The 25,098-nt window shown below is 55.2% G+C and overlaps 1 protein-coding gene and 1 non-coding gene across 9 annotated transcripts; one reads left to right on the top strand and one right to left on the bottom strand.

The window, feature by feature from the left end:
- Positions 1-2: 2 nt before the first annotated feature.
- Pth1r (parathyroid hormone 1 receptor) lies at positions 3-24,646 on the bottom strand. Of its 8 annotated transcripts, none has more exons than XM_074059458.1 (17): positions 24,490-24,646; positions 21,881-21,937; positions 19,445-19,564; positions 9,353-9,455; positions 7,144-7,278; positions 5,578-5,688; positions 5,351-5,469; positions 5,079-5,173; positions 4,660-4,855; positions 4,175-4,328; positions 3,541-3,639; positions 2,755-2,815; positions 2,380-2,446; positions 2,019-2,113; positions 1,237-1,378; positions 1,107-1,148; positions 3-632 (listed from the first exon to the last, which is right to left on the bottom strand). In XM_074059458.1, the coding sequence occupies exons 3-17, from the start codon at positions 19,517-19,519 to the stop codon at positions 249-251; spliced, it is 1,878 nt and encodes a 625-aa protein (XP_073915559.1). In that variant the 5' UTR covers positions 19,520-19,564; positions 21,881-21,937; positions 24,490-24,646; the 3' UTR covers positions 3-248. The 8 variants fall into 8 exon arrangements, with proteins under 8 accessions (XP_073915559.1, XP_073915562.1, XP_073915560.1 ...); XM_074059461.1 differs by having other exon boundaries at positions 2,404-2,446; XM_074059459.1 differs by lacking the exon at positions 24,490-24,646 and adding an exon at positions 22,194-22,456.
- Positions 15,853-15,993, top strand: LOC141418730 (small Cajal body-specific RNA 3). The gene has a single exon (XR_012443376.1).
- Positions 24,647-25,098: the final 452 nt, after the last annotated feature.

Below are 25,098 nucleotides of genomic sequence, written 5' to 3'. Positions count from 1 at the left end.
GGGGGGAACTCTCCCAAACTCCCATAGCTCCCAGACCCTTCCCTCCTTGAGTGAATCCCTAGTTGAGACCACAGGAAGCCACACACTGCTTCCTTTTCTTTCCTTTTTTTTTTTTTCTTTTTTCTTTTTTTTTTTTTCCCCTCTGGTTTTCCTCCTGGTGCAGCCCTGAATGGGCAACCAACCAACCGCCACTCTCTTGGTCCATCTGTCCATTCACCTATGTCAGCAGTCCAGCCCCTGGTGTTCAGTCACATAACTGTCTCCCACTCTTCGGGCAGCAGTGGGGGTGGCCGTGCAGGCCCAGAGGCCTCCTCATCCAGGCCTGAGCAGGAGCCATTGAGGAATCCATCCTCCTTAGGTACAGCCATGGTAACTGGTGTGGTCTCAGTCTCAATGGCTGGGGCCCCTGGCTTGGCATGTCCAGGCAGCTGGGCATGGCCATTGGTGGTGGCAGCAGGCAGCAGGCGGGGACTGAGGGGCAGGCCGAGTCCTGCACGGGGACCTACGTTGGTCACACTGGTATGAGACACCATTGGACCATAGCTGTAGCTGCTGCTCCCGCTGCGTGCCTTGCGTTTGAAGTCCAATGCCAGTGTCCAGCGGCTCCAAGATTTCTTGATCTCAGCCTGTACCTTGGGGAGGTAGAAGGGTGGAAGTTGAATGTGCTCCTGACCCCTCTTCCCCATGTCCCCACAACCCCAGCAGTACCCCATCTCTGATCTTCAATGCCCACCCAACACTGAATGAATAGGGCACTACTGGAAAATTCTAAGATCAAGTCAAGTCCCATCATCCTCAGAACGTGGTGTTCAGCTGCAGACACATTTCACACCCAGAATCCACAAGGCTCAAATGGCCCCAAAGGTGGCTGTGCCCTTCAGCCTGGGTTTCAGAGAATTCACTCTGGGTTTGGGAAGACACTGGCTGTGCCAGAGACAGAAGAGCCCACAAATCCTAGCACATCCTGAGCCTGAGTCATCTCAGCCTTAAGAACGTTCTGAACCTCAGGGAGGTTCTCGGAGGAACAAAGAAAGAACAAGGAAGAAGAACAGAGGAACAAGACTTGAGGAACCCCTGGCATCTTTCCCTGCCCTGCCCCTGCTTACCTCGCCATTGCAGAAACAGTATATGATGGCAACAAAAAATCCCTGTGGAGAGAGGTACTCAGGGTCAGGTCCAGCTCCCCCTCTACCCCATCCACTACCACCCCCAGTGGCCTTGGGCTGGGCTGTGCACCTGGAAAGAGTTGAAGAGCATCTCATAGTGCATCTGGATTTGCCAGAGCGTCCCTGAGACCTCGGTGTAGGGCAAGGCCATGAAGACGGTGTAGTGGACGCCAAACAGTGGCATGAGCACCAGCGTGGACTTGAGCAGCTTCCTGGCCAATAGGGCAGACAGGTCAGGCCACACCCCTTCCCCTCAACAAACACTGCCCCCACCCTGCCACCACTCCTCCACCCTGCCACCATACCCCTTCAATCCCAGTCTCCGGAAGCTACAGAGAGGCCTGAGGCTCTGGCCACTGTGGGAGGACAACCCAGTTCACCCAGGATGGCTACTGCCAGGAGGCAAAATGTCACCTGGGCTCTTTGGTTCCGAGAAGTGTCCTGGAGTGGACCACAAATTACAGTCCCCCTGTCCTTGGACCCTTTGCATGTGCTGGTCCCTCAGCTGGCATGCAATGCCCTCCCCCATGGCCCCTGCCTCATGTTTCACTGAGCTTTTGGAGCCAACCACTGTCCACCCCACTGTTCCTTGGCAACCAGCTCTTTGAGGGGAGGTCTGGGTTTATTTCACCCTATAAGACCCCAGCTCCAGCACAGGAGGTCCCATGTGGGATCTGGCAGGGCAGGACCCATCACTGCTGGGCAGGGAGGGCCTGGGTGGGCCAGGGTGGGGTCAGCCAGGGAGCCAAGAGCTGGAGCTTCCCCTGGCTCCCCTTGCATGCATGGTGCTGGCACTCAATGACAAACTCCACCCCAACTCTGAGGAGCCAGGGTATGGTGGGCAAGACTCACCGGTACTGCTGCCGTGTGTCACACCGGCCAGCATTGGTCTCTCGCAGTTTGGTGGCAAGCACCCGGATGATGTTGATGAAAAGAATAAAGTTGAGCTGTGGGAGGGTGGGAGGCTGCATCTTAAGGCTGCACCCTAGCAGGGTGGGGCAAGGATGGGCCCTGCCACAGGCCCTACTTTGCCACTGCATTTCCAGGTGGCTTCTTGGGCCCTCAGTTTCCCCACGTGGCCCAGAGTGTGAATCAACTGGTCCTCAAGTCTTTGGGGCTCTGGTGCCTAGGGTCCAGGATAGCCTCTACATATGTCCGTGTTAGGAGCTGGACACTAGGGCTCATGCCCACACCACCACCCACCCCTGCTCACCACAACAGAGGCCAAGATGGGCACCTGGATGATCCACTTCTTGTGGCCAGAGCTCAAGTCCCAGCACCTGGGTAAAATTGAGACATTAGCCACTGGTCCCTCCTGTGCCCACACTCAGCCCATAGAGGTCCCAGAATTGTTCTGTTTTGACATTATCTGTTGAGGACACAGGACAGGGATGTTGTACGTGGCCAAGTCTGAGGCCACCCTCACAGGCCTCTTTGGAAGTAGTCTCCTGTGACTTTGAGGGAGTTTCTGGACTGAGAACTCTTGGGGCCACCAGGGCTAGGATACAGGGGGCCTCCCCATGCTTCATGGAAGAGAAGGGAACCAGGATATTTCTGGTCTGTCAGAGCCCCTGGCAGCTGAACCTACCCAGTGTTGGCCAGAGTAGCTCGGACACCGACCCACACAGCCACGAAGATGGCAGGTACACCTGTGGGCACGGGGGAGGGGGGGCAGTGTGTGAGGGGTTGTGTATGCTGCCCCTCCATGTTGTGCCCCTCATCCCTGATGCCCCCAGCTCACTGCCCCAACCCTCATCATGGAACATCATCAAGGAACACGGGTTCCTTGGTGACAGCCACACTCCAGCATGAATTGCCCTAATACCCTCCCCTGGGCTCTGGTCCATAGAGCCCAGTTTGGCCCTTTGTCTCCTTCCATGTCAGTGCCATTCTGGGCTTGAAGCTCCATGAGGAGGGAGCCTATGACAAGCATTTTTCTGTCTCCACCCCCCCCCCTCCCAAAAAAATGGTTTAAAAGGTCCTGGTTGTCACCTCAGGCTGGGCAGAGGGCATAGGGGAGTCTCCAAGTATTCTGGCCTGAGTGGCTCCAATGGCACACTGTACCTCTGAGTGAGCTGTGCCTCTGGGAAGGAAGCCCAGCCTCCCCTCCCACAACTTGATTCTAGACCTGGTATACTTTGGAGAGACAGGGAGTGACCTGGGTTTATGGTAAGAAAAAGCTGTGACACTTCTGGGCCATAGAGTTCTGTGTGCTACCTGATCCATACGTTTCCAGGCCACCTGGACATCTCCTAGTCCTAGAGTTTATGTCGGTTCCTGGAACCAGGCCCAGGCCTCTCCAGTTCTGGGACCTGCCATGGTGAGGTCAGAGGTAGGATGTGTGCCAAGGGCCAGGGAGGCTGTGGCTATTGACCTGAGGGCTTCTGGGTGCTGAATGCAAGAAGGGCTCCAGCCACCAGCCCACTCCTCTGCAGTCTGGCCAGTTGCCCCGGAGCCCAGCCAAGCTCCGGAGCTGCCAACAATAATGGACAATTATCGGTAACTGGATCCCAGAGCCAGTGGGGGTGGGAGGAGAGCTGAGTCCCAGGAACCCATTCTGCAGAGGGGCTGCTGTAGCCCAGTGTTGCTGAGCCTCTGGCCCTGGAGACTGGGACCATGGACCCACCTCCTGGTGGGGTAAACTACACCTGCCTGGTAACAGATGTTGGCCCAGCCTGGAGGACTTGGTAGAAGGGTCCAGACTCCAACTCCAGCCCTAGGCTGACCTGTGACAAGATCCCACTCTGATCTGGAGCAGAATCCTAACCTGAAAGTGCCTCCTCCCCATCCTCTGGCTGAGCCTCAACCCCTGGTACATCTGACCCTAGGTGACCCAACACCAGATGAACCCTGTCCCCGTGCCAAGCCATGTTCCCTGAACTTGCAATGGGGTCAGAGTAACAGCAGGTTGGGCAGGTCTCCCTCCTGCAGCCATATGTCAGGGACAGTACATGTGCCTTCCCACAGCGCAGCACTCCCACCCTGCCCACCACACCTGGCCTGCGTACCCCAGCCAAAGACGGTGAAGCCCCACAGGTATTTCTTCTCTGAGAAGAAGGCCATGAAGATGAGGCTGTGCAAGTACAGCCCCTCCACCAGAATCCAGTAGTAGTTGGTGGCCAGGAAGTAAAGGAAGAAGGTCACAGCTACGCGACAGCCGGCCTAGGAGACCACCTGGTGTTAGCCAGAGGGCAGGGCCTGCATCCAGCAAGTCTAACTGCGCTGGGGGGTGGGAGAGGGGCAGGCTTGGGCTGGGGCCCTGGGAGGCGGTGGGGTGTTGTAAGCGGCAGGTGGCACAGGGGCAAAGTGGAGTGGTTGAAAACGGCTGCGCTGAGGCAGGAGTGTGGGAGCTGCAAGCAGAGTGGAGCAGTGCAAAGGTCCCTGGAAGATGGATTTGGTGGCCTGAAGCTAGTGGCGGTAGCAGCAGACCGGCAGGAGGGCCGGGCTGGAGGTGCAGGGGCGCGGTGGGACCGGCGGTCGAAGGGGCACTCACGTAGCCCACGGCGGAGGCGGCGGGTGGCGGGGGCGCCTGCGCGATGATGTGCAGCTCCTCCTCGGTGAGGCGCTCGGCCTCATCGAGCGTGAAGCCAGAGTAGAGCACCGCGTCCTTCACGAAGATGCTCGCGGCGCGCAGCATGAAGGACAGGAACATGTGCATGTGGATGTAGTTGCGTGTGCAGTGCAGCCGCCTGCGGGGTGTGCGACACCACCGTGGGTGAGGGCACGGGGACGCACGGGCGGTGGGCAGAAAGCGAGGCTGTGCGCGGTAGGTAGGGACACCCCGCAGAGGGGAGAGGTGCTGTGAAGGAGAATAAGGGAGCCACCTACCCCGACCGGTCCTGACCCCCCCCCCCCCGGACCACGCCCCCACCACGTCTCACCCGGCTTCGCCCCGCCCCTCGCCCCGCCCACCTAAAGTAGGCCAGGATGAGCACAGCCACAGTGAGGGAGGCCAGGGACATGGAGTAGCCCACGGTGTAGATCATGCCCAGGCGGTCAAATACCTCCTGTGCAGGTGGGAGACACAGTCAGAGAACTGGGACTCAGGGTGGGTGCTAGGGTAAGAGGGGTCAGGTTAAGGTTGCTGGAGGAGTGAAGGGCAGGAGTCGGGGCTAGGTCAGGGGTTGCCAATAGGGTGGAGTGGCCTTACTGGGGTTCAGAGTGGGAAGGGGGAAGGTTCGCACCCGTTCCCGAGTCTCATTGGTCATGAACTTAAGGCACTCGCTGTAGTTGGCCCAGGTCCGGTTGTGCCCAGGCACTACTTCCCAGCTGCCATTGCGGTCACAGCGTCGGTAGGCATGGCCTGTAGGTCCGTGGGAGGATCAGGGCAGGCAGAGGTCTGTCACTGAATCCTGAACTCCAAGTTCTGGTATCCCTGTGTTCTCCACCCTCCTCCAGCCAGTCTTCTTACCTTTGTGATTGAAGTCATATATGTAGTCTGGACAGGGCACACCTACAACCTCACCTGGTGCCCCCAGTGGCCAACATACGATGTTGTCCCACTCCGGCAAGCAGGGACGTCCTGTGCAGGTAGACAGATAAGTCAGGGTAGGGGATACCAAGGGACAATCAAATCCATGGGTTAGACCCAGAGACATGAACACCCCTGTGGTTATACGCACCCCCCCCCAAGACTAGAAACTTCTGGTTTGGAGCATTCTAGAGAGAATATATTGAGTCCTTCCTATGCCCTGAACCCATCTAACTTAACAGAATTTACTACAGCCCCATGACACAGGTATTGGCGTAGGCCTCATTTTTCAGATGGTCTGGAAAAGGCCAAGAGAAGTGAATAACTTGGTGAGGTCATGTATCACAGGCCATTGGCCTAAGGGCTCCCTCAGGCCTCACTCCTTTCTCTCTGTTCTTGGTACCACCGTCAAGGTGTCTCCCAAGAAGGGCAGTCTCTCAGACTAACTCTCCCCCAGCTTGGAAGTTCCCTATGTGACCCTTTGCTAGGGACAATGAACAGCAGGCAGGAAGTTTAGTTTCTAGTGCTAGCTGGACTCCCAAAGACACAGGTGTCTCTGCATTTCGGGTTCCTCATTGGGAAGTTGAGATTGGCTATATCAGTCTGAGCTCCTACCACCATCTAGGCCTGCCCTGAGTACCTGCTGTGAGATTCCCATAGGAGGAGAAGATGCCCCCAAATCTAAGTGCTACTGATGAGATTGAAAGCAAGGTGATACATCTCACTATGGAGCCCCAACCTCACTGCAGAAATGCTAAGTGATCTTGGGGTCCCCAGCCCCTGGATCTTCCCCATTTCGCCTCCGGCTCACAGCCGGCTTCTCTCCCCTTGCAGGGCTCCAACCACAGGCCTCTCTAGCCTCCCTGGAAGGCTGCCTTGAGGACTGGACCCGCCCAGCTTGGTGAAAGGCTCTCTGTCCTGGGCGCCATATTCCCAGCCCCACCCGGCCAGGCCCACAATTCCCTCTAGTCCCTGGGGAGCCACAGGGTGACCACAGGCTCCCAGATGTGGCCCATCTGGAATCCACTGCCCACCCGGCCAGTTCTAACCGGCCCTGTGGCCACAGCCTGGGCTCTGTGCTTGTCTCTTCTCACCTCCCTAAGGGACAAGGCAACCCTACTTCTCTCTTCCTCTTTCCTCTTCTCTACTCCTTGTCCCACTGTTTTTGTCCCCACATCTCTGCAGCTATCCTGCTCTCTTTCTCTGGCCCTCACTACTGTGTCTCTCTCTATACCTCCTCTGACAAACTAAGTCCCCAACCTCCTGGTCCCTTCTGTCTCTATGCCTCTCCCTACTTCTCTGTCTCTGTCCTTCTCCATGCCTCCCTTTCTCTCCATGGATCCTAGGTGTCCTGTAGCCTTGGGTCCATCCAGCTCACCTGTCCCCTCCTCATGCTGCCCCCTTCTGCTGTCACCTCCCAGTGCTGTGGCCTCACAGGAACTCATGTGACGGGAACAGAGCATTGGGGCAGGTGGGTCAGATGGATGCATGGGAGCACAGGCGTACCTTGGTGCCTGCTGCCAGGAGGAACCTCCTTGTTCTCCTTAGATTCAGGGTAGAGCTTTCCAGATTCTTTTTCTTTCCTGGGCTTCCCTGATGTAGATGCAGATGTCCATCCCTTGTCTGATTCCATTATGTTAGCTGGAGAAATCAGGGGAATTACAGCTATCAGCTGTGCTACAACAGTAGACCCAGGGCACTCCCCCCTTGCCTCAGTCTCCCCACTTTGTACAAATGGGGGTTTGACCCTGCCCAGGCTGCCGATACCCAGGCTGCTGTGAGATCTGAGACAAGGGGCAAAGAAATACTTCACAAACTGAATTGTGCTTGTTAGGTGAAGAAAAAAATCAGAAGATGGAGCCAGTCAGCAAGGTTGAATCAAATGGCAAGGAATGCCAAGTGAGTGTGGAATGAGTTAAGGGGCCCAGCAGTAAATGTGGGCAACCCAGAGCAGTCCAGAGCAGGAGTGGTAGCCTCCCACCCAGGAGATGGAGCCGTGCAGAAGTGAAGGGTCCACCAGGGGGCGCATGGCCAAAGTAGACAGGGGAGATAGGGCCGAGACTTCATGCCCTGAAAACGAAGCCAGGCCAGAGTGCTATGCAGGTGAGGAAGCTGGTGGTGAAGATGATAAGAGCAGGGGTGCAGTTTGTCAAGAGTGGACAGCCAAATCCACATATCCCTGCCCTGTCCTAGGATACCTGAATAAGAGGTTTCAACCCCTACAAGTGACCCTGGAGACACCACCTAAGCTGACGCCTGGCCTTTCTCTTCATTAGAGAGATACTGGAGGTCTCTCTTCCTAGCTGCAAAATCCTCATTATCTGACTTGTGTACCTTTAGCTACAGCCGAAGCCAGGACCCCTGGCCCTCCCATGTCAGGCTCTATGGAGAGCTGAATCCAGGCAACCTGGATGCCATGTGAATGGCTGTGACTGTTTTCCTATTTCCACCTTTAGGTATTGGTTGTGGGGGAGCAAGATGGGGCAAAGTGGGAAGAAAGGGGCTCCATGGCAGACGGGAAGGGGGCAGAGGGAGGAGCTCCCCAAGCACTCACAACTAGGAGGAAGACCAAGTTTAGGGTCAAGTAAGAGAGGGCTCACTTGCTCCTCACACCTTGATGTGACTGGGAGCTGCAGGTGGGGCTGTGACAGCAAAGACCTTACGAGTCTACGAGTATGAGCAAAGTTCACTGGTCCAAAGTAGATGTATCACTGTGTGCTTGAGTTCTGGGTGTGCCCCCAGCAGCCTAAGGATCAGCTTTGTGGAGGAAGCTGCTCTGAGGTAAGTCAGTAAGGGTCTGGGCCTTTTCAGGTTGATGAGATCAGCCAGACACAGATAGACATCAAAGACCTGGATGAGTGCCACTGAGGCCCCATCTCCGCTTCCAGGAAATGGATTCAAAGAAGGGGGCAGGGAGGGGATAGCTTGAGAGGGGGTTCAGGAACTAGAGACTGGGCAGTACCTCCTTTCCTCATGGTAAAGGTCTCATAGAGATGCAGTGTGGGTGGGAGGGTCAAGTCCCCCCTTCCCAGTGAATATTGCTGATGGGTGGACTCACAGAACCCATCCCTACCCCTCTATTCACCTCTCTCCATCCAGCCCCAAGGACCCCCAGTTCTCTCCAGCCTGGACCCTCTGCCTTGAGCCTTGTCCAGGTGGTGTCTTTCAAAGTCTTCCCCAACACTTCAGGACTTGGCTTGACTATCTCTTCCTTAAGGAAACTGGACCTGCTCACCTTTCAGGGGCCTGTCATCCTCCTCAGAGCTCCTGGTTCTGACTCCCCTCTTTGAATCTAAGCCCACTGCAGGCAATGTGGCCTGCAGCTGCCTTCATACCACCCTACCCCCACCTGGAGAGGTGAGGTCCATGCGTATTTTAGCCAATCCTGCCAAAGGCTCTACACACACACACACACACACACACACACACACACACACACACACACACGTCTTCCTTAGCGTAGCGTGAGGGTGTCTCAGAGTCTGAGGGCTAGTGGTAGGCAGGCAACACAGGGACCTGAGCCCAGGACTTATACCAAAGGCCACCTAAACATGTTGCCTGACCCTTCCCATTTTGGGTCCTCACTTTGACCTGGCCCTCCCTTTACTAGGCCCACCCTTTCCTAGCGCTTTCAACCCCTTGAGCAGCTTCTCTCCTGGGCTCCCACAAGCCCGCCCCCTATTTGACCCCGCCCACTCATTTGGCCCCACCCCACCTGCTGTGCGCAGGACTTCCTTGAGCAGCTTGTCGCACTGGGCCTGGGCGCGGTGAAGTAGGAAAATCTGTTCTTCCTTGGTAAAGACGTCATCTGCGTCCACCTGCCAAGCCAAAGGTCAGACTGCAGGCAGCACTTCCAGGTGCAGCAGTTGGTCCCCAAGCCATCCAATCTCCCTAGGGATTTCTCTCTTTTCCCAAAATTCTCACTCTAGAGGGAATATGGAAAGTCTGCGGAAAATTTGCCTTGGAGTTCCCATTTGACAAATGGGAAATTGTGGCTCCGGGGCCAGGGCTGTCCCGACTGTCCACCAGTAACCCTGCAGGCTGCTGCTACTGACATTCTCGTCCAGTCCAAGAATGGGAATAGAAGGAGTGTCCCAAGACTGACCCTGCTGGGGACCTGGGTAGGGAGGTGGGGTGGTTTAGAAGTGGTGAACTCTTGAGGAGACAAACCCAGCCTGGATTCCCTCAAGTCCTGTGGGATTTTAGGACTCATCAATTTCCAACTTGGCCCAGCATCTCAGTCAGTGCTGTCCCCAGTGAAGGGTGACACCCTTCCCCTCCCTGCTTAGGGTCTCGGGTGGCTGGGACTGGACCTGGCACCACTGCGCAGGACCCGCGTGAGGTGGGAGGCCCTTATCCCACTGGAAGCTCAACAGGTGCTTCTGATGATCTCTCTGTAGGAGTGTCCTCATTGCCTCCTCCCTGCACATCCACTGGGACCCAGTCATTTTAATGGAGGAAAGGAAAACCCCATGGGGATCAGTTGCGGGACTCTGCCTGAGCTGCTGGAGAGGATCTGTGCCTCTGTCCCCTGGCTTGGGAGGAAGGTACAGAGCAGCATCCTGCCTGGGAAGATTCACACCCCCAACAATGTGATCCATAAGGGGTTAGTGCATCCCCTGAGACCACCCAGGATAGGACTGTGATGCCCTACAACGTCCCTACCCCCAAGTCAGGGCCGTGTCTCCTCAGACCTCAGCGCAGTGCTGTGGCCCCTGCGGCTCCCTGGAGAAGGATGTATCTGCTTGGACTCCTCTGAACACACAGCCGTATCCCCTTAGACCTTCAAGGAGCTGAGCTGCGTGCCGTCAGCCACACCAAAACAGGCGACCCTTGGGGCTGAGCAGAGCCGTCGGGGCGGGAGAGCCAGAAGGCAGGGAAGGAAGGAGGCGGGTCGGGGAAGAGGCGGGCCCGTCGGGAGGGCGGGCAGGCCGGTCAGGGAGCCTGGCTGCAGGGAGAAGTTAATTGACCGCGTCTCTTGGCGGCAGCAGCGAGGGCTTCCAGGCCAAAGAGTCTCCAATTGGCTCCGCCGGGCTTGGGCTCTGCTGGTTTCACTTAGCGGAGAAGCGCGCGCATCTTTGCGCGTGCGCGGGCGAGTGGCCGCGCACATGCTGTCTGGCCAGTGTGTGCACTTGTGTGTGCCCCATTCTGCGAGACCTCACGTGGGGACTGCCCAACATATGAATTTGGGACTGAAGCCTGATATGTTTGTGAATGTGCGCTTGTGTGCTCCCTAACGTTCACGTCTCTGAGTGCCTATTGTTCTGCCTCTGGAGGCTGAGGGGGACCCTCAGATCTCAGCTGGATCCAATGCCCATGTGCCCCAGGAAGGATCCTGGCAGATTCCCACGTGCTGGCTGCTGGCCCCTCAGCTCCTCTATCTTTCCCACTGTCCCCACCACAACTATGGCTGAGCTTGTGGCAGGATGATGGCGATGAGGAAGGAGAAGTTGGCTGGCCAGGATGTGGGAGCATCTAAGACTAACCTAAAGTTCTCCTGTGCCTCTGACACTGGGGATCCAGGCTGCTGAGGGGTCTGATCTCTGCCCACCCCACCCCATTCACTACCATTTCCATCCCTGAAACGAATATGTCTATCAATAACCACAATCACCACCAACACAGTCATCATCAACCTCTCCCAATATCACTGGCACCATCAATGGCAGCACCATTCCCACCAGGAACACTGCTGTTGCCATCAACATAACCACCATTACCACCATCAGCACCCTCACAACTGGTACAACACCAGGATTCCCACAAGCACCATCACTACCACCTCCATTATCACCACTTACCATCAACCTCATCACCACCATCACCACCACCTCCATTATCACCACTTACCATCAACCTCATCACCACCATCACCACCACCTCCATTATCACCACTTACCATCAACCTCATCACCACCATCACCACCAGCACCGTAACCAATGTTACCATTTGCCCATAGCCACTGTCCATACCACCTCTGCCATCTTCTTGTCCTTACTCCCTCCCCACACCTTCTTTCTCCATTTGCCCGCCTCCATCCCTGCCAAGACAGATAATGGACCCTATATTCCCCAGCTCATGGAGCACCCTGAGTGACCCATCAGTCCACAAAGACTTGCTAACACATAGCCTCCTAACAGATTGACTGACCACTGATGCACTGGGGGTCTCAGCTGATGGTCTAGACCTGAGGCACACAGTCATGGGTTAAAAACTGACTGACCAGCAGACTGACGACTAGAAACGAACCGAAACACTCTCTCCATTGCCAGGAGAGTCACAGCCCCCTTTCCAGAGTCATGTCTCCAGGAGAGGGAAAGTCCATGTGCTCCCAGCTCCCTGTGGCCCCAAATATTTTCTTTCATCCACAGGGATGGTGACCCTGCCTCTGGCCTCCCTGAGCTTTTGGACCTACTTCTTCTCAGTTACCTAATCAGAGCAGTGCTGCCATGCAACAAGCACACAGATGAGAATAAGAGAGCACATTCCCAAAGGGAGGAGGCAGCCCCACACCAAAGCCAAGTGCTTCCCCCCTGCAAGCCTCAGACCACAGCTCCCTCACCCCACCTACCCCTCCCTCAGCAGCATCCTTCCCATCCCAAGAGATTCTGCCACCAGCAGGGAGTTTAAATCCTACCTCTACCACTGGGCCAGCTTTGTGTTTTTGGAGAAGTTGCTTAACCCCTGTGCTCAGGTTTTCTGTGAAGTCAGGATAACAGGGCTGTTGTGAGGATAAAGCCAGGCAGGGACAGGGCACAGGGAAGGCTGGGTGTTATCACTGCTACTGTTATCAGCGACAGCAGCAAGTCTTTCATCTGTTCCCATGGACCCCTGCTTCCAGGACACATGGGTGCCACCAGGACAGGGACCCAGGGTTAGGGGGGAGAGTCTGGGGATATGACTGAGTCTAGGGGGCCATAGTGAGGGAAGATGGGTTATAGGACCAACAGGAGAACGGAAGGTAAGGAATATAGGGAGCCTCCTGGGTAAGGTGTGCCTGGCTAGCTTTCAGGGTGGAAGGACATCCCCCAGTGGCTCCCTGAGTGTTTAGATCCATCCTGGACTCACCTAGGATTCACAGTTATTACCAGCCCCTTAAATTTGGGCTTAGGAGCAAGAGGGCCCCTCCTCTGCTTCTGGCCTGGCTGAGGAGGTCCTATCTCCGGGGGATGAAGAGAAAAGCGCTGACAGCTCTGACTGGCCTCCCAGCCTGGCGTTCCCCTGTCTGCTGCTTTTTCCCCTCACCCAGTCACCTCCTCCCCCTAGAAGAGTCTTCTTGGCCCAGCTCCAGGTACGGAGAACTCTGACTCGCATCCTCTTAGATCCAGAATTTGCACATCTTGAGTCTCAGGGTCAAGGTCAGGGGTAACTTAGTCCATACCCACCTCTGATGGAGCCACTATCCGATCAAACCCCCCCCACCCCACCCCACCCCCCGTCCCATGTTCTTGGATTAGGGCTAAGTGACTTCCTCTGATCCACCCATCACAGGGCTGGGCTTCAGTATTCCCCTCTGCAGTGCACTTTGGCCATTCAGCCTTCCAAGATGGAGCCTTCCTGTGTGTGCATATACAGAGCATGTGAACCTGCAGGGGTGACCTGACCTAATCTTAACCCTGAGCTGGCAGAACAGGGAGGGGTGTCTGTGGGGCTCCAAGCAGGGTACAGGTGGGGGACGGAAGTTGGTATGTTACTTACAAACACAGAAGCTGCTGTCTCAGGGATACACTATGTGTGGTCAAGGGGCCCAGATGTGTTTTATCATTTCCTGAGTTCAGAAGCCCAGAGAAGAAAAGCTATTTGCTCACTCCCCATCGCTCCAACATCCCTCTAACACCCTTCCCCGTGGACCAGATGCTGCTTCTTTGTTTTTCTGTTTGTTTGAGTCAGGATCTTACTTCGTAGCCCACGCTGACCTTGAATTTAAGATCCTCCTGCCTCAGCCTCCCAAGTGCTGGGATTATAGGCATGTGCCACCCCACCTGAATAAGCTGCTCCTTCTAACTTAGCTCCCAGGAAAATGCCACCAAAAATGATATAGAAGCTGGGGATGGTGGTGATGGTGGCAGAGGGGTTAAAGGTAAAGACAGTGAGGTAGCATGTCAAGGCTAGTGACCATGACAGTAGAGAGAGCCAGGTCCATCCATCATCCAAAGAGGGTCACTTCTCTCCCTTTCTCTTCTCCCTGCCAAATTCTACATTTGCTGTCCCTAGGGGAGAGGGCACATTGCTTCCTTGCCCACCTTTGGAGAACAGATCTGCCTGGTGTTTATCCCTGGATGAGGCCCATGAGAGCTGGCTGGCACCTGCTCTTCCCCAGGGGACTTACCCACTTCTCCTCTACTTCCCACCACATCCCTATTTTCCAGAAGGGGACACTGAGGCTAAGAGAACAGTTACAAAGAGAGGGCCAAGAATGGAGAAGATGTGTACTATACACTGAAGCAGCAGCCCTAGAGGAAAGGAAAGAAGAAACATCAAGCCACACAGGTCCCCTGGCACCAGTCACAAAATCTTTCCACAGTCCTCCTGGATCATGTCTTTTGTTACCGGTCAGCAGTGGAGGTGGTCAGAGGTGATGGTGGCAATGGTGTTGGGGATGGCCACTTGTCCCCAGCTCTAACTGGACAGAGGAAAATTGGGCCCTGGTGTTAGAGCAAAGAGACTGATGGTTCCAGAGAAGCCAGAGGAGAAATCCTTGGCTGACAGAAGACCTTCTCACGACCTGTAGCCTTCCTGCACCCCTTGTCCAGGTCCTACTGCTGGGACCTGTGCTGGCACCCTTGATGTCCGTCATGCCAGCTGGCTGGGACAGCTCCCTCGCCCCTTGCTGCCCTCTATCTGTCTGGCTGGCCAAGCAGGCTGGGATGGGCTCCTCGTCCTGCTCCGCCACCGGCACCGGCACCGTTGACAAGTGCTGACTTTTCCTCCGGCTTGCCAGGCCTTCCTGAACAGGCTGCCTGTGTTTGGGGCTGGGAGGGGTTGGTGGGGGGAGCAATGTGATGCCTGCCTCTCATCCAGGCCAGCCAGCGTGGCTGCCTTTGGACAGGCAATGGGTCTTCACAGGCGGCCTCTACCTGGCCAGGGGAGACCAAGGCCCCGAAGGATGGGATGGTCTAACCTAACCCTAGCCTGGTCAGCAAAATGGGTTTCCATCAGGTCTCACCTTAGGCACAAGGCTGGCCCTACAGTTAGGGTTCTAGAGGGGTGGGAGGTCTCCAATGTCTTTGTGAGCCTGGGCAAAACTTTGCACTCTCTCCTAGTCACACTCTGCAGACAATTTCAAGGGTCTGCAAAAGCCCTACCCTACCTTTTATTTTTCCTGGGTCTCTCTCTCTCTGAAATAGCTGCCTTCCTGATGTGGTGGCTGGACCAGGGAGTGTCCCCAGAAGGCCCACGACAGGAATCTGGAGGAGGTTGCTTGACGCCTCATTAAAACATTCCGAAGAAAACCCAAGTTCCAGGGAGGGCTTGCCACCCCCACCCCCACCAACTGCTCTGTCCATAGGCAGTTCTGGGAGTTGGGGGTGGGGAGGAGGAGGATGTGTTTAAGGGCAGGTGATATAAAAAGCTTCAACAAATCAATACCAACAAGATAAATAACCCACAGAAAGATGGTAATGGCTCTGAGCAAAGCTCTCTTAGAAGATGGATAATAAACAAGTATACTGTCCAAAAATCCTTGGCAATCGCTAAATTAAAATGATGAGACACCATTTTCACCTTTTCAGAAAGCAAAGGTGAAACAAAAGGCCCCTTAATAACATCCTATGTCACAGAGGACATCATCTTGGGAGAGGGGCCCTTGCGGTCAGTCTTGGTCAGTATAAACCAGCACAGCTTTTTAAAGGACAATTTGGCCATGTCTATTAAAATTTTAAAAATGTGCATATTCTCAGATCCAATAAAGACAAAATCTAGAAATATCCTACTGGGAAATAGTCACATGGGGACATAAGAGAGCATCTCAAGGAGCTTCCCTGCCACCACCTGGAACCTCTCCCACATGCACATGTGTGTGCCCACACGTGCACACACAGAGGAAAATTATGGAGAAACAAGGTGAATGTATATTCCCAGAGACTGCTTAATGAATCTCACATTTTGGAATACCATTCAGTGTTAAAAAAAAAAAAAAGACAGACTTATATTTACTATCAGGAAGCTGTCCAAGACATGCCTTTAAGTAGAAAAATGCCTGTGGCAGAGCTCTATCTAAAAACTGATACCATTTACTTAAAAACAATCAAACAAAATACCTTTTGTCTACAGAAAGCAGCGATCCTACATAAACGAGGAGGTCTCTGTGTGACTTAGAACAGCTGGCTAAGTGGGATCGTTCCCTTCCACACACTTAAAAAAATAAAAATAAAAACAAACAAACAGAAAAATAACAAAACAAAGCTCCTTGGGCAGGGATGTAGCTCAGTGGTAAAGTGCTCACCTAGCATGCAGGAGGCCCTGAGTTTGATCCCAACACCAAAAAAAGAAAAGACGAAAAAATAAAATAAGCTCTCTCACTCTCTCCTTGATATGTACACAAAGAGAAAGGTGTGGGGACCCTCCCCAGACTGTTAAAAATGTTTTTTTCTAGAAGGGGAAATAGGGCTTGTTAGTGACCAAGGAAGACTTCTGTTTCATCTCTATCACTTGACTCTTTTATAAGAGAGAACATATAGCCAAGCGCTGGTGGTTCATGATCCTAGTTTCTTGGGAGGCTGAGTTGGGAGGATCACGGTTTGAGGGCAGTCCAGGCAAATAGCTTAAGAGACCTCCATCTCCAAAATGACCAAAGAAAAATGTACTGGAGGTGTGGCTCAAGCACTAAAACATCTGTTTTCAAGTGCAAAGCTCTGAGTTCAAACCCCAATCCTGCCAAAAAAAAAAAAAGAAGAAAAAGAACATATTCATGTATTAGTCATGAAATTAAAAAATAAGAAAATAAAAGTAAAATAACAGGAGGGATCTATTTTTTGAAAAAGAAGAAAAACGGAAAGACGACCCAGAGTGAGACATGAGAATCTCTTCAAAGCAAGCTTTTGCCCTTCTTTGGAGGAAGGAGCTCAGTGCAGAAGACCTGAGTTCAAATCTCACCTCTGCCAGACTCACTGTGTGAACCTCAGGGGCCTTTCCCATAAAATGCCTGAATGAACTGACAGAATGGGAAAACATTTGTGAGAGATTCTAGCTCAGAATTTGCAGCTAGCCACTGCTTCATATATGTTCGTTCCATGCTGCCTTTAAAAGCAAGCACGGCAGGCTGGGAGGGGGTCCTCTGCACAACCAGTCCGTGAGGCCACCCCAGTCTCTGCTGAGTCCTACCCAGGGGTTGCATCTCACGCCCATGTAAGCTTTAGCTTCTCTTGCTGTAGCTTCTTCTTCCCATGCCTACGTGGTGAGGGCGTCCTTAGGGCGAGGCATCTCCACGGACAAGACCTCTCTTTTACTTCCTCACAATCTGCAGGCCCATTCCTTCCTCTAAACTTCACTCCCTCTGACCCCCACCTCCCAGTTACTTTTCCTTGTAAGGCACAAGATGGACCTGCTGAGTCCAGCTGTGGTCAGTGTTCTCCCACTGAGACGCTCTTTGGCCCAAGGTCACTGGAGAAGTGAGCTTGGTCTTGGTGCCAGCTGGGCAGATAGCATACAGGTCTGGTGACAGCTGAGGTTGGTGGGCCTGGATGGAGCAGTAGTTCCTGGGCTTAGGAGAGGGACCTGACAGGCTCCCAGCCTCTTGCAGGCTCCAGCTGAGCCCAGGGGGCCCACGGGCATTGGATGGGAGGGTAGGCTGTGTCCCTGCCCCTTGGGACATAATCTTTAGCCCTGAAGTCAGAAAAGGTTCAGTGCACTCACATGCTCCAACAAGGTCCAGAGCAGACCTACACTGGTCATCCCTCCTCCTACCCTACCTTCAGCGTTGGGCCAGTGCCAAGTCAGGGAAATTCTTGGCATATATGTCAGCTTCCCGCAGAGTAGTATGGGGCCCTGAAGACCCACACTGTCACACATAAGAGTGGCACAGGGCTTGGCACTTGTTTCGTGTGAGATAAATAATAGTCACTGTGGTTGTGTGAATGGGGTCAGTTAAAAAATGGGGACAGGGGCTGGTGGAGGGGCTCAAGTGGCAGAGTCCCAATTTAGCAAGTGCAAGACCCTGAGTTCAAGCCCCAGTACCTCAAGAAAAAAAAAAAAAGGACAGTACCTTTCTTAGTGAGTTGGTGGAAAGATTAAACTAGCTAATCTGTGTAAAGAGCTTAGAACAATGTCTGCAAGTCAGACACACTTGTTAAATACGAATAAAAACCAAGAGACCTGGGTACACACATACATACACAACTGTGCCTCTGCAAGTCATGTCCCCAGTTTCAGACGCACATGGACTCACACGTGGACTCAGACATATAATCCCACACACCCAGATGAGCCATGTCTGGAGTTCCAAAAAGCCCTGATCCAAAGGACCCACAGGCGTGTGTACTCTCAGGATACCCACATCCAACAGCGTGTCTACCCCATGCATAGGTGTGCGTGTACATAAAGTTCACTGAGGGCCGAGTGTGGAAATCCCTCCATTCCCTGTCATTCACCAGTGCTCGAGCACCTCTGCATAGGTTGGCCAGCGCCTTTGAACTTCATTTTCCCCATCTACAAGTCCTAGTATGGGACAAAGTCTTTGAGTTTTGGGGGGCCTCTCCTGGACCCAGAATTGTGAGGATATGGGCAGTGGTAAATGGGGAGTACTGAGCACCACAGAGGAAGAGTTAGACAAATGTTTCTTTCGTACTCTTTTTTTCAGACGGGGCAACTGAGGTGTGCAGAAAGACAACCCAAGGTCACACAGGCACGAAGTCCGAGCCTCTGGGTGCAGGGTCCTGTCCTGTGCAAGGAGCTATTGTTGGTCAGGACCTGTCCACCTTCTCTAGAATTCAAATGCCCCAATAGGGGCTTTAAAGTCAAACACACAGGCTGGCAGCCTCCTCAGGAATGGGCTCAACCCCTAGGACATGGTTGCTGTGGAATCTAAGGGGATGGGAGTTTCCCTCCTCCCCAAGAAATGGCTCCCAGACCCCAGCCCGAAATGGGGCCATGTCTCAGGCTCTCTGCTCTGTCTGTCTTTTCCCATTTGTCTTCCTGTTCTGGATCCGTCCAACCCTCCTGCTCTGGGAAGCTCTCATCCCACTCTTTGTGTGTGTCTCTCTCTAGCTTTCTCTGCCATTCACTCTTGGTCTCCACTCTCAGGAGAGTGCATGGTTTTTCCAAAGGAATTCCTCACTAGCATATCTCTCCTGCAGGGATGTATTGTGAACAGGGGACCTCCTTGCCACAGCACACCCGCCTCCCTGGGCAAAAGCTTCCACTCTGGGTAAAGCTGCATGCATGTGTGTGTCTGTGTGATCATGAGACCCCCTTGCCTGGGCGACTCTGACCTCAGACCCACAGCTTTGGGTACAGGATGCAAACAAAACGTTGCAGTTGGTAGCCCCCAGAACCAGAGCCCTAATCGCACAGGGCTTTCTGCTGGATGGCACTGTCACTTCCTATGCTCATAGACGCAAAGGGTATGGAAACTCCAACCTCAGATTTTCAGACCTGGGACCTCACGCCCAGGCTTCAGAAACAGAGAATTCAGCCATCTGGACCCTACTGTCCAAACACCCTAGAGAGAGCAGGCACCAAGACTCTTGGGTCAGAGAGGGCCCCATGCAAAGTTCGGGAGCACCCAAAACTGCTCCCGCAGACCCGCCCCAGGGACCCCAGAGCAACTCCGGGACTCCTGTCCTGGAGTGTGGCGGGCGAGGGACTTACCAGCGCGTATGCGGAGCTGAGCACCGGGCAGCAGAGCAGGAACGCCAGGCCGGGTGCGATCCGGGTGGCCCCCATCGCCACCGCCTAGGGCCGCGTCCCTCGGGGCAGCCGCCGCGGGCCCTGGTGGTAGTTGAGGGGTGCACAGCTGCGTCAGGCCGGGCCGCCCCGCCCACGTCCCGGCCTAAGGGACCCGGGCGTCCGGGCGGCCCGAGGCCCGGGAGCCCGGCGCGGGGCCCATGCGCCGAGGGCGAGCGAGCGCACAGGACAGAGGGAGGGAGGAGGGAGGGAGGGAGGCAGCCTGAGGCCGGGCGGGCGGCGGGCGGGCGCCGAGCGCTGCGGAGCGGCCCGTCTGCCTCGGAGCGGAGAAATCACATCCATATGGCCGGGCCCCCCGCCCCCGGCCCGCCCCCCGCTCCCCTCCCGCGCCGCCTTTTCTTTCTTTCTCTCTCTCTTTTTTTTTTTTCTTTGGGGGAACTGGGAGCTGTGGCTTCGCCCCACGCCCAGTGGGGGAGGGGCGGGGGAGGGGTCGGGGTCGCGGTCTGCTGGGGGCTAACAGAGCTGTTATTTTTAGCTCCGCGGCAGTCTGCAGTAAGGGAGTCGGGGCGGGGCAGGGGCGCGTTTTGAGCCGCACAGGGCGTGCAGCTAGGGGACGCGATCCCAACTTTGCAACGACACTGAGCCCTCCGGTTCCGACTGCCAGCTCCCGGCCTTTCGGTCTCTCGGTCCCCTCACACCCGCATCCGCTAGGCAGCCGCCTCCCGCACCTCCTCTCCATCCTCTGTGCGATCCCGCCTGCGCCCGCGCGGCATGAGCGCGCCGCGACACTCTGTCTGTCTGTCTGCCTGTCAGTCCGTCTCTAGCTCCCCCGGCCTTGGCCTCCGTTCTTCCAGCGGCCCCAAGCTCGGTTTCGGTCACTCCCTCGCTCCCTCCCTCCCCTCCCCCTTCTCTCTCTACGAAAACATTTGCAAGTTTCCAAAAAAGCCACCGAACTGAGCGGAGCGGGGCTGGCTGCTCCATCGTGCTCCGAGGAGGCGCCGCCGACTGACACCGAGACAGAGCAGCCTGGTGGCCTGGCCAGGCCCGGAGTCATTCCTGCCCAACTCCGGCCTCTTCCCCCTGGGCGCCCGCCCCCAGCCCCGACTTACTCCGAGCGCGCCGCCGCGGCCCCCGCCTTGCCATGGATGTCGGGGACCCCCCGACAGCCTCCCCAAGCCAGCGCCCCTTCGGCAGCCCCGGGGGTACTTCATGGAGCTCTCGGGATCCCCCCCTGGTCTGCCTGACTTCCAGCGCCCCCCGCCCGGCCGCTGCTCGGAGCCGCCGCCCGCCGCGCGCGTCCCTCGCCTTGGCGTCTGCCGCTCCCTTCCCCCCGCGGCCGGCGCCTCTTCCCTCCCCCGCGCCCTCCCCGGGCCTCCTCCACCTCTACTCCCCTCCGCCGCCTCCGAAGCGGGTTTGTGTGGGGCAGAGCCGAGCCTGCTGCCCCCAGCCCCCGGACATTTCTCTAAGGCCCGGTCTGGAGTCGTATGGCGGCGGGATGGATGAGTGTTTGGGGGACAGAATCTGGGGAGCTCTAACATAGGTGCCTGAGAATCGGGCCCGGGACGCTGCAGCCGCTTTATTCTCTCCTTCAGGATGGCAGACTTTTTTTTTACCCCCCTGATCGTCCCTGAATAGGGACCCTTAGCCGCGAAGCTGACCCACTTCGCGAGAGGATCCCCTGGAGAGTTCGCCCGGTATGCCGTGCGCCTCCGGCCGCTGTGCGGTCTGTACATCCGACCCGCTCCCGCTCGGGCTGGATTGGGGACCCAGGGGAGGCTCCGCCACCGGCGGCTGCGAGGCTGGCTAGGCTACTGACGCCCTTCATTCCCCGCCCTGCCCTGGCCTTGCCCCCCATCCTCCGTCCCATCCTTAAGGGGTAGATCTGCGGGACCCTGGACTCGCCCCGGCCCCTGCCGGGGTCTCCGGCCTCACGTCTGGCTCCCTCCCTGCCCGGTCTCTTTCCAGTCCGGGTCTGTTCGGACGCGACCCATTCGGCCACTGAACGGGCCTCTCCAGTTTGGCGCCTGGACCCAACCCGGGAGGCTCGAGGGGACTCATCCCGATCCCGAACACCCACCCTCGGGCTTCACCTCCTTCTCCACGCCCACCCCCAAACTCTGGAAGCCGATGGGGTCCGCAGGGGACCTTTGATTTGGGAAAAGTGAGGCGTCAGGGAGGAGTTTGCGGGGTCGGGCTTATGTGCTGGCAGGCAGGGGAGGGGACCTTGGATCCCAAGCCTGCTATCTCCCCAAGCACAAGATGGGGAATGGCGGGTGGAGGAAGGGGCTGCGGATGTCTGGAGTAGAGGGCTTGGAAGAAGCTAATGTAAGGATGGCTAGAGGAAAGTAATTTAAGTGTAGTGCTGTGGAAAATATCAGGCAGCCACGCTTGCCTACTTACCAATTGTGTGTCCTGGTTACTAGGACTCTGCTGATGTCTGGGCCCCAATTTCCTCATCTGTAAAATGGGAGAGTTGACCAACTTAGGAAGTCAAAGGGCCCTTTTTACTATTTAGTTCCCCTGAAGTTGTGTCTAGGCCTATGGGCTCCTCAGAGCCCCCAAACCTGCTCTCCATCTCAGGGGTACTCCCCTCCCCCCTTCTTCCTCCCCTCAGTGTAAATGGGTCTTCAAGTCCAGGCCTTAGGCCCTAGAATCCAGCCCTCTCTAGGCTCAAGCCCACAGCTGTATTCCCCATATATTTCTATGACCACACCTTTCTTTTGTGCCCACTGATCTAGAGTTTCTTGTCCTGGCATTCAAGAACTGCGCAGTTTGAGACATTTTCCTCCAAAGATGGTTCTTCCCAACAGTTGTCTGCTAGACTCCTGGTCTTCCCCAACACTCACTCCCTTGTCTCCTTGCTGTTTCCTCTGCCTGGGTGGCTCCTCAGCTTGGTGTGAAGGACACCCCTTTCTCCTTGTGTTCTCAGATCCTCCACTAGTGGGGTGCTGTGATTTCAGGGCTGGCTCAAATGGTGTGCATACTACTTGGGACTGGGGACTGAGGTTGAGGTGCCCAGAGGGGCACCCAAAGAAACACTCATAGCTTGTGTTTTATACACACACACACACACACACACACACACACACACATATGTTTTGACAGTACTAGGGTTTGAATTCAGCACTTGCTAGGCAAGCACTTTGCCACTTGAGCCATGTTCCCACCCTTTTTTTTTTTGCTTTAGTTGTTCTTGGCCTGCCAGGGGCAAGCCTTCCAGTAGCTGGAACCATAGGCTTGCACCACCACATCTGCCTATTGGCTGAGATGGGAATCTCTCTTGATAACTTTTTGCCCTGGGCTGGCCTCAAATTATGATCTTCCAGATCTCCACCTCCCAGGGAGCTGTGATTACAGCCACCACCCCCAATTTTAGTTTGTTTTTGAAACAGGGTCTCATACTTTTGCGTGGGCTGGCATTGAACTGCAATCCTCCTATCTCCATCTCCCAAGAAGCTGGGATTACAGTCTTGCGCCACCATACCTGGCCCTTTAGTTATATTTTGATAGTCTCAGCTTTATATCTCTGTTTCTAAGTCTTACAGGTCTGTGACCACTGACCCCTCCCTTGGTGATGAAAAAAGACATTCATGGAGGGATCAGAGGATTAAGAGGTAAATCTAGGGGCTGATAGTGCAGAGTCCTTCTTAGATTTGACACCAGAAAACTGGACTTGGAAACAAATAAGATTTGCACTTGAGAGGACAAGGGTGGGCTGTGGACAGGCTACAGAGAGGGGTGTGATGGGCTCTTGGCCCCTTAAAGTCATTCCCTTAACTATAACTCTTGTGTACCTCACCTGAGTTCTCTGCTGGACATTCCACAGCTGTGGGTGGAGCCACATATCCCCTAACTGGCCCCCAGGCCTCTGGTTAAAGTGCCACCATGGGGGTGGGGGATGGGGGTCACACATTAACTGGTAGCGCCCTAGCACCTGGCAGAGTCAGCCTTACCCTTTTGACAATCAGGCCTTAGGGCTCCAGAGTCAGTTTCTGGTCAGTTTCAGGTCAGTTTCAATGGCGTTTGGGTGGGGAGAAGCATAGCTAGGGGTGGGAGAGTGGGTCTGAGTCTCTCTCTGATCCAGGAACTGGAGGCCTAGCAGGATGAACTAAGGTGGCCACTGGAGCTCAGAACTGGAGCAGGGGCTGGACTCTGGCTCTACCCTTGCTGGTATGGCAGCCTCAGGCTGACAGGTCTCTGCTGCCACCACTATGAGTAGGGCTCTGGCCAAGGTACACAGACCCTGGGGCCAGGGTAGGCACCAAACTCAAATAAGAAAGAAAAAGTCTCAGGTCTACTCTGAGCTCTGCAGTCTGGCCTCACTCCCTCAGAAAACCTCTTGCTCCTGCCTGGGGGCTCTCTGGAACCAATGACCCACTGCTTCTGAGAATTACACACTTCCTCTCAACCCTAGTCCCAAAGTCACCTGTATCCTAAGAGATAAGCTCTGTTCCATGATGAACCCTGGCCCCAGGCTGCCCTTATCCCAGTTTGATCTCTAACCCCTGCCTGAACCCTGACCTCAGGCCAAGCATCTACCAGACCTCAACCCCAGACATCTTTCTGGTTACAGGCCCCTCTGGAAGCTTTTTGAGGCAAGGGGCCAGTATGAGAGGGGATGGCCAGGCTGTAAGTGAGGCGAGGTGCCACTTTTACAGCCATTTCGGCTGCTCATAAACACCCCCCACCTGGCTGAGTCACTGGAGGCCCCCATAGCAGCTGGCTGGGCAGCCCCCTCCCCTAGCAGCAGGCTTTCTCACCTCTCAGGAAGGGGAAGGGAGGGAAGATGGGGCTTAGGGAGCAAGGAGGCTCCAAAGGTGGTTGGGGGTATGGGCTTCCCCTTTGACTTATCTCATGGTCACAGGTTCCCTGCTGTCTTAATGCCAGGTCCACATGTTTTGTCTGCCCCATAGCACAGCACTGGTACAAAAACGCTCACACCATGGGAACCATAGCCTACCCCGTCCCAGCTGCACTCAAGTTCTGGAGCGCCCCTGGACCCCACTCACCGGGAGTCTGTAGACCTTCCAAACAGACCCCGAAGCTGTAGGACAGATTCAGGTTAGCCATGGGGAACATATGAATAGCTGTAGGGCAGCTTCTCTGGTTCAAGCCTGAGCGAGGATGTTGCTGTTGGGAACAGGGAAAGGCCTGAGTCAGAGCTTTCACTTGAAAAGAGAAATTAATTATTTTTTACCAAAACCTGCACTGGCCCAGGACTTTGTCCTGGACCCCAAGCATGCCAGTGTTGGGATGCCCTGAGCTAGGCCCTCCCCTCAACCCTCATAGGTCTATCTTCTGGGTACCAGGCCTGCTCAGTTTCCTGTGAGCTTGTGCCTATGGTGGTCTTTTCCTTGCCCTGCCCAGATTCTCTCTGACTGTCTGGGTCCCTGTGTAATCCTTCTGGCCTTTTCCACATCTCGGAAATACCAGGCTACCACCAGTTATGAGCATAGACTCTGTAAGTGAGTTCATTTAAGTTTCAGGCACCCTACAAAATCAGATGGGAGCAGGGCACCAGTGGCTGATGCTTGTAACTCTAGCTACTCAGGAGGCAGAGATCAGGAGGATCGCAGTTCAAAGCCAGGCTAGGCAAATAGTTTTTGAGACCCTATCTT

This window comes from Castor canadensis, chromosome 17 (genome assembly GCF_047511655.1).
Source record: "Castor canadensis chromosome 17, mCasCan1.hap1v2, whole genome shotgun sequence".
Taxonomy (NCBI): domain Eukaryota; kingdom Metazoa; phylum Chordata; class Mammalia; order Rodentia; family Castoridae; genus Castor; species Castor canadensis.
Note: the sequence above shows the minus strand (reverse complement) of the source record. Positions and strands in the feature narration are given on the sequence as shown.

What these genes read in the sequence shown, in the direction of transcription:
- Pth1r (XM_074059458.1), bottom strand. Translation starts at nt 19,519, where the DNA reads ATGGGGGCCACCCGGATCGCACCCGGCCTGGCGTTCCTGCTCTGCTGC. An exon ending in GGAAGTCCTGCGCACAGCAG is followed by an intron (nt 7,279 to 9,352) that starts GTGGGGTGGGGC and finishes TGATTTCTCCAG; the next exon opens with CTAACATAATGGAATCAGAC. An exon ending in CCGCCTCCGCCGTGGGCTAC is followed by an intron (nt 4,329 to 4,659) that starts GTGAGTGCCCCT and finishes GTGGTCTCCTAG; the next exon opens with GCCGGCTGTCGCGTAGCTGT.